The 11,606-nt window shown below is 34.9% G+C and overlaps 1 protein-coding gene across 1 annotated transcript; it reads right to left on the reverse strand.

Moving 5' to 3' along the window:
• Positions 1-5,969: 5,969 nt before the first annotated feature.
• LOC107864799 lies at positions 5,970-9,243 on the reverse strand. Its single transcript, XM_047408771.1, has 5 exons — positions 9,102-9,243; positions 8,918-9,005; positions 8,707-8,833; positions 8,331-8,618; positions 5,970-6,548 (listed from the first exon to the last, which is right to left on the reverse strand). The coding sequence occupies exons 1-5, from the start codon at positions 9,241-9,243 to the stop codon at positions 6,318-6,320; spliced, it is 876 nt and encodes a 291-aa protein (XP_047264727.1). The 3' UTR covers positions 5,970-6,317.
• Positions 9,244-11,606: the final 2,363 nt, after the last annotated feature.

The following is an 11,606-nucleotide window of genomic DNA, read 5'->3' on the forward strand; positions in this document are numbered from 1 at the left end:
AATAATAATTTTAAAGCAAAAAAAAGTCAACTGATGCGCCTATGGGTGCGTGTAGTCACATTCAGTGACACGTTAGCAACTGAGAGGGTAATAAATTCGGTAAAAATAAGTTCAGAGGGGTAATAGGTCACATTAAAAGGTTGAGTGTGCAGTTGAGATTTCGACTAAAGGTTAGGGGGTAATAGACCATTTTCTCTTCTTTATGGCTTTTGTTTTTCCTTAAAATAAAAGAAAAATAATGAAAAAACAAGAAACAAAATGATTAGATCGAACCCCAAAAGTAGGTTGCCTACGTATCATGTTGTACATGAATCAGATCTTGCGTAGTTCGTGCCGCTCATGCATAAATACCAGAAAATTAATGATTTTTGATCATTTTTACTATTATTATTATTATTATTATTATTATTATTATTATTATTATTATTTCTTTAAGCGAAAAAAAACAAAAGAAAGAATGACACAAAGCATTTTGATAAAGAAACAACTAAACATACTCCAAATTTAAGACCACTTTAAAACTAAACAACAAATACCAAACAACACTCCAGAGCAACAATTTGACATACATAATTCTCCTAATAAAGACTCCAAAAGCAAACTTAACGCCGATATGACAAAGACACCACCTTGCAATAACAGAAAATAAGAGACTCAAACTAAATAAAAGATAAGAAATGCTCCTTCAAACTGGTGCTCTGTGTGATGACCCTGACTGAGATGGACCTGTTTTTCAAGTTCTATTTCTCCCATTCAAACTTTGTAGAATATCCTGCAAAGACACTCCAATATTTGGGAAGAATCTTCTAGCACGTATTCCCGCCTCATGGAGAATGTACCTAAAAAGATTGTTCTCACACCCCTCTACAGTCATGAGCAAATTTGATAACCGAACCCTCAGTGTCTCCACTTTGGCCTCCTCACTTTCATCCTGACTGTCATCAATAATGCATTCTTTTCGTATTCTTCCTCTAAGTTGCACTGGTAATGGCCTGCTAACACCCCGAGGTATAGATTGAAGCCAGTTCTCATATCTCGAACTGTACCCTAGGTTATCCGACCCTTCCTTGAAAGTATCTATACCCATTTTTGTTACGTGATTCCAGAGTTGCTCGTATTTTCTCTCCCCTAAGGCTTGGTTCTTAAAGTACTCAACATCTTTCAGCAGATCCACCACGGGTGGACGTCTTGCGATTTACCCAGCTGACGTATTACCCTAGTAGGAGTGTATGGTCGAGTAAAATTAAGTCCTATCATAACCAAAAGGAGTTGCATCTGACACCCAGATAAGATTGTTTTTGGAAGAAGCCATAGACATCTCCATAGAATGTTATCCTTAGTTCTTGACTCGAGAAATTCAATCCAAGCATCAATTCCCACGGGTAGCGAGAATTTGGCAATGTACATTCTTTGTCCCATGGCTTTCACTCGATTGGGCATACAACGGTCAATCACATCCGGTCTAATTAGAGAAGGTGCATACAAATGCTCTATCAACCATAGTTGCAACATCAGGTTACTTCCCTAAAAAAATCTCATCCCTCCCTTCAGTTCGGTTAAAGTATTATATATTTCTGTTAAGATCATAGGTATGATGGTAACCTTGTCCCCTTGTTCCTCATGAAATAAGGCCATCACTACAGATTGCAAACGTGTATTGATGCGTCTTTCTTCTAGTGGAAACACTAAAGTACCTAACAAAGCGAGGGTGAAGACTTCAAGACGCTTTCTCTCCCACTTTTCCTTAGTCATATAAAATTCATCCCAAAAGCAATCAAAACCTTCCGAGGGCCCGAATCTAGCAAACAAAAAATCTAAGGAAATCTACGAATCTTTCAAAAAACCCAAATACGTATCTTTACTTTTAACCCACAACACTATAAAAACCTCGTGCCAGTATGATTTCGAGATCTAATCATACCTTTATTGATATAGGGCAAATGCAACAGACAAGATATTTCTGCCAAAGTAGGAGTCATTTCACACTTTCCAAGCCTAAACACCAAACTACTTGGATCCCAAAAGGTCAACACCGCCTCTATTAGATCTGGAAGAGGGGTAATATGCAGAAGTTCTGTAAGATCTCCTAATATTTTAATCGGTTTCCGCTGGTCAAATAGTTAAACATGCCCCACCACTTGATTAACTTTTTGGGCACCTTGACAACCATCAAGACTCTAGACTTAGTGGACAAATCCATCCCTTTAATAACACATAAGATGTTATTTCAAAAATTCGATAGGAGCAAAAAGATTCCCAACCCTTGAGACTTTAACGCGGACATGTCAAAGGAACATGCCACTTTATGACTCCAAATCGCCAAACAGTACCACTGAATAAAATCAGCCTACTTGGCTAGGAGAACGAACAACACTAGATTACGGGGAGAAAAACCTAGGCTAAGACTAAGACAAAGACCAAAAATAAAGATTACCGAACCCACCGAGGGTTGCCTACGTATCTCGTCCCAAGGGGCGGGAATCAGGTATGCGTAGTTTGTCCTGATTGGACAATTAATGATTAACCAACAGATTGACCCTAACTTAAAAGACACAATCAAAGACAAACGAATAAAATCTTTTTTGGGTTTTAGTTAGACACTTCAACTAAAACTGACACCAACAATTATGAAGAAAAATCTTTTTGGTAATTTCATTACAGGAAATGTACAAATTTCTTCCATTTTTTTTTTTTTGCATTTTCTTTTCTAAAAACCAACTACTATATAAAAATCTTTTTGGATTTTTCAAATTATGAATGTTTACTAAAAAAAAATAAAAGGAAAATCTTTTTGATGTTTTTTTTCAATTTTTGACAAATAAGTAGAAAAGTTAACAAAAATCTTTTTTAAATTTCGATACTTTGAGAAAATAAATGCGAAAGGTAAAAAAAAGTAAAAAAAAAAAAGATCTTTTGAGTTTTTGGATTGTGAAGAGCAAAAGCCATAAAGAATTCTAAAATAAACTACGACACTCTTTTTGATTCACCATTTTTTTCCTTCTTCTCTTCTTTTCTTTTACCATTCATTTTTTTCTCTACACACTTACCTCAAACACATGTTTTCCCTCAAATAAGTCCATCCAAATGACCTTGTTATCCTCAGAGATGCAATATTTTGTACGTAGATATGCTTTAGAGGTGAATCTCCTACGAAGGATCAAGTGGGCCCCGCTAGGTCTTCAATATGATGCACATAAGCATGACCTAAAGGCTGACCTACGTTGGGGTTCACTGACAAGACTGTTCGGGAGAGCGTATGGTCGATAGTGGCTGTTTTGCTTTCCACCTACTCTATAACACCGACGGCTCCCCCACTAAGATAAGGTTGACTCAACTAGAGGTCGTGTACAACACATGTACTACGGACTTATTGCGGAGAGAATGACTCGGGTTATGCACATGATGTAAGATATAAAACGGTAACACTTAAGATAAAAACTATAAACAAAGAGCACGTAAACATTCCACAATGATAAAACAATAACACAAAGCAACACAAACAAACTATCTATACACCTATAGTGTCAAATGAAGCCGATACAACCCTAAAAATAATCAGAGATTCTGTGTTCGATACCCAACAGAGTTTCCAGAGCTGTCACACCCTTTTTTTTGAATTCCAAAAAAAAATTAATTCTAAAGTTCGAAAGGGTTTTATTATCAAAAGTGACAAAAGATAAAAAGTTGACATAATCCGGTGTGCCGAGTCACCTTTGAAAAATCCATTTTGAAATGGTTTGACTCTAAGAACTGATCCGCGAACAGAGATTTCGGTTAAGGAATTTTGTTGACCGAGGGGAAAGTGTTAGGCACCCCTCGATCCCGTGGTTCGACCACGGATGTTTGGTGGTGCATATTGGCTAATTTGAAACTACGAAATGTATAAACCACACAAAAGCACGCAAAACAATCAAACAACAAACAAAACAAAACAATTCAAAATGTAATGTCCAGTCCGACTATACAGTCCAAACAAATAAAAAAACGCAAAAAATATAAACCTATGCTAACCTAAACTAATTCTAACTACGCTCCCGTGCTTTACCCGATGCCTCGGGACTTTACCACGAACATATTTCAAATACAAGATATCTCGGGACATTCCCCAGATAAATCAATACAACGTACTTCGGGGCATTCCCGGCCAAATAATACAATGATCCCAACACAGTATAACTAAAAAACATTCAATCACACAACTCAAATATTCCATCAATCCACAATCCGTAAATTCGCCTACCCGACCTACATTTTTCTATCTGAGCTCGATCACGTTCATGTTTATCCCGAATTGAACAAAATAACAACCGACCAAAATTTAACTTCGCAACTTTTATCAACTTTTAATTCCACCCCAAATTTCTTTCTTGTGTCAAATTTCCACGATTAACAAACCATTTCACAACCCATGCTCATTTTCGTAACAAATTCAAACCACACAACAATATCAACGAAATCAGACTATCACAATCAACCAAACACATAATCATAGTCAATGCAACCAATCAAAAATAAAGAAGAGAATGGGTTAAAGAAATGGACCTCAATAGAACGTTTTATTGATAATAAAGAAGTTCGAAAGCCAAAATCATCAAGCAAGGAACCCCAATAACAAGCGAACCAAATCAGTTTTAGAGAGAATCCAAACCAGACAGATTTAAAATCAGTAGAGAAACATCAAAATGAATAACCCCAGATTGGTATCAAAATTCAACGACAAAATTCGAACTCAATTCTTGATAACAAAACAAAAAAAACTAAGAACCTCGACGAACCCAGCTCTGGTGAGTCATAGTAACGAAACCCGATGGGAACAAGACGAAGTCGGATGAAACCTCAGCATTCTCCGATCAAACTTACCTGAAAATCACCAAAAACGAAGGAATCTGGGAGTCTTAAGACTGGATAGAACAGACGATCGACTGTGAACAAACTCCAGCAAAAAGGTTGCAGGAAAACTTGAGAAAACAACCACCAGATCATGCTGGCTTTGCTATTTTTCGCCGGGTCTGCATTGGTTATGTCGTTTCACTGTTTCTCTCTACTGAGTGCGGGTGTTTATCAGTGATTTTTGTATGTGTGTGCATCTATTTTGTGTGGTATTTGGGTGTATGGTGGTGAATCGAAGGGAAGCATATGAGGGTCTCCTCCTCCTCTAGTATTTCATGGGTGTGTATGGCACTGGTGAGTGATGTGTGAAGAAGAGGGCCGTCTAGAGGTGTATATGGTTACTGTAGCATGTGTATATGTATGTATTCCAAGGAGAAGAAGAAGCCAAGCCAAAAAATCAATTCTCATCTCTCCAAATGGTCCATTTATGTTTCCTGGAAGTTTTTCTCTTTGACTCCCCTTCCTTTACAGTGAAAAATATCTATATATCGTGTAGTCCCCCTAGGTAGTGCACTACAAAAAAAATTACGTTTAGCAACAAACAGATGATGTTGCTAATCAACATATATGCATTGCTAAAGCAATTTAGGGACAGATCAGCAACGGAATATGTGTCGTGGCTATATTGCGTGTTGCTAACGATTTAGCAACGAAAAAAATAAAATTTGTTGCCAGATTTGCAACGTTATAGAGACGAAATATATCCGTTGCCATTTTTTAGCAACGAATATATTCGTTGTTATATTTATAAATGTCGTTACTAATTTCATGTTGTATTTCGGCGTTTTGATTATTTCGTGACCAAATATTTCATTGCTAGTCCATCGCTAAAATTTTATTATTTAGTCCCCAATTTTTGTGACAAAAATTATGTTCCTCAATCCGTTGCAAATGTTTTTTCTTAGGCAATGATTAAATTTGTTGCTAAATCTGTCATCATTACTTTTCCTCCAATGCCTTTTTTATTTGTATTTTGAATATTAAAAGCATATTATAAAATTCTTAAAATACCCAACATTCATATAAAAAAAGCCACATATATAGATAGCAAAATCTTCTTATAATATCCAACATTCATATAAAAGAATCTACATATATAGATAGAAAAATCTAAACATCCTCAATAGCAAACATAGCAACATGTAAAAACATTAGTATGTCCAAAACATCCTCAATACTTACATCCATCAAGTGTAATTGTTGTTGCACAATTTTAAATATTTCAACAAAATTGAGCATCAAAAATCAATGCACTGATCGTCAAAAGTATCACAACTTATCAAGATCATTGCAATCATCATCTAAGGAATCAAGATCGTCCAAAGTAGTAGACGGAGGTGTGACAACTGATGGTGAAGAAACCAAATTCTGTACCTCCTCAATGACAATAGGAATAAATTGATTTTTAAGTGTGGAAATCAATCGCTTCACAAACACATCCAATTCTGAATCTGCAGCTGGTACCAATTCATGTGAAGCTGAAGATGAAGTCTTTCCACAAGAAACACAAAAAGTTTGCCCGTAGTAGCCTTGGGCTTCAGATCCAAGACCAAATACTCTTCACTTCTTTTCTCCTCCGGCAGCTTGGTAATATGCTTCAATTTGATCAATAACAGATTCTGATAATGTTTTTTCTCGCATATTTCTTCAAATCTTTCCTGTAATAGTGGAAGTGAAATTATAACGAATTGTACTTATAAATGATTAGATACCAAAAACTACTTTAAACTAAAAAAATAAGAATTAAGTAAGCTACTACATTAAGATTTAGTCTTATATGGATGATTCGGGAACGTTCATCAACGAAAGATTTTCCATCATGAACATGTGTGTGAAAATGCAAATATAACTACCTGGTGTTAGATCTCGACCCATTTCAACAGCCTGTAAAAAAGAATTGTTGAGTATTGTACTACAACAAAACTGCTGAAACATTTTATGTAAGCCAAAAATGTTTCTCAAAACCATAATTCAATTGGAACCTAGTTGGTCATCAGGTAAATATTATTATTCGCGTGGTCAGAACTATGTTAGCCAATTTCATATTTCATACTAAGCAATCACTGGAAAGAGATTGTTGCATTTCATTTCGACAAAATCACTGAGAACATATGTTAATGAACATTTGGTTATATACATAATGTAATTTCCCAACTAACAGAGTTTGAATAAATCTCTCCTTTAGCTTCGTCCCTGGTCCTTTTGGACTATTTGATGGGGAGCAAATAGATCACTACTCATTCAGTGATATCTAACAAAATAAAACATATAGGAGAAATAATATGCATAGTCTTACCTACAGTTACAAAATCAACAACTAGCTAAGATATGTTGCTGCAACTCTGTAAGATAAAAGTTCAGATACAAAATCATTCATGGCTTAAAAATGTCCCTATTTGACTACGGAAAAAAGAACAATATACCCAATGAGATCCCAAAAGTAGGTTCCGGGGAGGGTGGGATGTATGGAGACCTTACCCCGACAAGTAAAAATGCTATGATGAAAATGCCCCTATGGAACTATGACCTAACTTTTCCAACTGAGGTGCCAATTTATGGACTAGCAATCCTCCATTTCTTTTTTCAATTCTTACTTGATACCTATTTTCAGCCATTGATCAGAAATGAGCTCATCACGATGTCTATGGTTAAAACCAAAAAGGAGGCCTAACGACCCAAGCGAATGGTTTTCAACTATCTTCCATGCCTAAATCTAATGCCTTTATTCGAGAAGCAGAGATCATATTAGGGGAATCAAACGAAACATAATGAATTGACCCTTGAGAATGCTTATTCAGTCATTCTATGGATGTCTCCTCGATCCCATTTGTAAAAGTGTACTACTAAAAGTATATAAGGTCTTAATTCTACCCAATATATCTCAAAGAATATGTAAATATAAGAATCCTCAGTAATACACCACTCTGCGACATATAAGTACAGTTTACACCACAGAATTTCAGGTTACAAAACAACAACAAAACACAGTATACAAAATACTACACGGAGACAGAAACAGTAAAGAATGATCACTTTTTTGGACTATTTTAAAGTAAAAAAGTAGAATATGTACAATAACCACAAAGTCATAAGAAGTAATAGACAGGAAGCAGGAACTACAATATAGTCACTGAAGGTTAGAACAATGCAACAATACAACATAGTAGTCTCTTTTAAAAAAGAAAAAAATCAATACAATATAGTCCCCCCACAATCGCAATTAACCATTCACGCACTTGGTTTTCAACAAGAAACCACCACCAGCCCTAAAATAAATAGACGCACACATACACAGATTCACACACATATTAACAAACTCAAATAGAAATTTAGAACCTAAATTATATTTATCCGTAGAAACGCAACAACAACATAACCTTGAACTAAGTTTAGACAGTCTCACAACAAATTATAGTTTAATACTTGAAATATATACTTACAAGTCTCTTTCGGTACTCTCCAATTGAGATAGATCCTCCCGTGTGAGTTCCAGTAGCGACTTCTTTGCCGCCACGACGATTCTCCACATTTATTTTTGACTTTTCAACACACTTTGGATCTATCCAAAGTTGCTGCCAGCTTTCCCAGACATCTTTAGGTATAAAATCTTGCCTAATCCCATTCTCTTTGATTTTAGCAATGAAATTTCTATACACAGTTGCTGCCTTACTCTGCCATTGTTTCTTTACTGCACCATCACTAATGGAAGAATCCCAATAGAAGTGTTTCTAAAATAAATTTCCAAAATAACACATTAATAATGTATTTATAAAAGTTAATACACTTTAAAAACTCAATTATGATGAAGATGTATACCTTGAATTCCCCAAAATAGCCATCTTTTATATCACATGAGACACCTTTACAATTGACTCTATTGTGATCAAGCTCACTTTTGAAAGACTCATGTATGCTATTGGAGTATACTTTAGAAGGTTGCAATCTGTATCAATGTGACGACATGATTTAGAGGTCTATTATAAAAAAATAATATATAATAATAATAATAGACAAAAAATAGACTAACCCTGTAGAAATTATAGTAACAAGGGTCCGCACATGGCTCCCACTGGAATTATCTTCTCCATTTGTGTTGCTACGAGATACGTCCTCACCTACTTGGTTGGCTTGTGAAGATGTACCTACAGCTGTTGGGTTGCTCTAATTTGGAGTAGTAGGAGATGTACTACAATGATTAGAAGTTGGAGAACCTATGCCACCAGCTGTTTGAGGTGCAACTGTAGGAGTGGAAATAGTAGGCATGTTTGCAGCAAGAACAAGAATATTACTCCTACCTGCTGACTTTCCCGCATGCCCTATGCTTCCTCGACCTGTACCTCTACCCTGAGTCATATCTATTAAAAAAATTGTACTTGGTAAAGTGGAAATAAGATGCAAATTTTGCATAAGAAGTCACAATAACATACCTCATTGTTATTCTGGAATCTCAAGTAACACTAGAATACTCACAATAAGAATCAACAACAGATCAAGAACCACCAAATACACCCATTATAATTCTTCCCACAAGAACTCCTCTCAAATCAAGAACCAACAACAGAACAAAAACCACCAAGAAAATAAAAACCACCAACAGAATCACCAAAATACTCACAACAAGAGCCACCAATAGATCAAGAACTACCAACAGAACCACCAAAATGCTACAAAATATTCCCATTGTAATTCTGTGCACAAGAACTCTCAAATCAAGAACCAACAATAGATCATCAACCAAAAAAAAATAAAACATACACATATATATACATACAGAAAGCAGACCACAAGTTAATTATATTCTTCCATTTTCAAGGATGAAGTAGATTGGTTAAGACCCTCACCTATTTGGTTCCTTAAAGTAGATGTACCTGCAGCTGTTGTGTTGATATGATTTGGAGCAGTGGGAGATGATTCAAGTGTTGTATGGTTTCTACCATCACCAAAAGTTTGAACCGTTGATGTAATGTGAGGAATCAATGGTTGAACTTGATTTGTATCATTTTGACCACCTATGCCATCAGCTTGAGGACTAACAATAGTAGGAGTAGGAGCAGTAAGTATGTTTGCAGTAACATCATTATTACTCCTAACTGCAAACTTGCCTCCACGCCATGTGCTTCATCGACCTCTACCTCTACCTCTAGCCGTATCTATAAAAAAACTATATTAGTTAAGTGAAGATAATATACAAACTGAATATTACCAAGAGAACCAAACAAAAATATGTAGATAAGGTATCAGAAAATGTAAAAGCACAGTTGTAGCTTAAAAACATGGATGAGAAATGAAAGAATCAAAAATCAAATCATTATCGAAAGAAATATCACCTATCATATCTATTTTCCCTTGATGTTTCCAAACAAAATAGTCCTTAACAAATCTATCATGAAGAAGGTGATATCTAACAGTTTCAACATCCTTATATTTAATGTTGCGATATTTTTTACATGGACATCTAATGTTGTTACTACTCATGCAATTTTGTTGAGAATATGCAAACTGGATAAAGTTATTCACACTAGTAACAAATCTAGAGTTTATAGCCCCTCGGCCATCCAACCTATCATACATCCATCCACGCTCTAGATCACACTCTAGATCAGTCATATTCCTATTAGTGTCGACATAAACAACATAGTTAGAGTTTTATATTTTAATACTTCATACATTCAGGATTATCACTAAAGAGAAGAAAAAATTAAATATCTTAATAAACTAGAATATCTCTTTCTATTCTTACAAGGAAATAGAATATATTAGTCATTTTTTCCTAAATAAATAAGAAATTACAAAAAACAACATATCATTCATTGTCCTTCTTAATAAGTGTTAGCGAAAAAGTTTAATTACATATAAAACTGAAACTTCTATTATTACAATCACAAGGCATGTGGCAAAAGCTCCCAACAACAACATTAAAACATCAAATTTCAGCAAAATACATACCTAAAATCTGAACATTAAACAAAACCTAAAAATAAGTTGCAACTTTGTTGGAAAAAATATACAAATAAAGTTTACAACTTTAACACAAAGCTACATCACAAAAGTTAAGAATAAATGAATTGATTGTATTTCAATGGTGAATCAGATTAAAAGCAAATCCTCAATTGAATGTAGACTAGTAAGGCATCAGAATGTTCATGGTTGCTCCTTTTAAAGTAATCGGTAAGTAAAATAAAATAGAGACAGTTTCACGAATAATCAAGAACACAAACGGCAACAGAGAAACATATGAAAAACTGATTGAGAATCATTTAAAAGGGAGAATGTTATAGTACCAGATAGTTGCTAGCTCACTTTGTGGCACTTGCTGGTATCCTTAGTGGATCTCTCTGAAAATCAAAAGCATAACATCACAATCAGATTAAGAAATATAACAACATATACCAAGTGTGATCCCACAAATGGAATATGCGGAATGATAAAGGATAAACAGTCAACAAAACAAAACAGAAAATGATTATGAAAATTACACAATTTCAAAGGAACATGAAACATACTACATTTTGTTGTTTACACAAAATTAGATCAACAATAAGAAAAAATGACTCAAACTGCTCTATGTTTTCTAGTTTTTTCAACATGCAACACACTGAGTACAACCTTACAAAAACACTATGCATAAAAAATAAAAAATTAAACCACACAAATGAAAAATTTGGTGAAGAAATCTGAGATTAGTGAACCAACAACAAAATATACAGAAAAAACCA

Source organism: Capsicum annuum, chromosome 3, assembly GCF_002878395.1.
Source record: "Capsicum annuum cultivar UCD-10X-F1 chromosome 3, UCD10Xv1.1, whole genome shotgun sequence".
NCBI classification, from domain to species: Eukaryota; Viridiplantae; Streptophyta; class Magnoliopsida; order Solanales; family Solanaceae; genus Capsicum; species Capsicum annuum.

Coding starts and splice junctions, on each gene's coding strand:
- LOC107864799 (XM_047408771.1), bottom strand. CDS start 9,243: ATGACTCAGGGTAGAGGTACAGGTCGAGGAAGCATAGGGCATGCGGGA. Junction 8,834..8,917: donor GTTACTATAATTTCTACAGG/GTTAGTCTATTT, acceptor ACATTGATACAG/ATTGCAACCTTCTAAAGTAT. Junction 8,619..8,706: donor GCTATTTTGGGGAATTCAAG/GTATACATCTTC, acceptor AATTTATTTTAG/AAACACTTCTATTGGGATTC.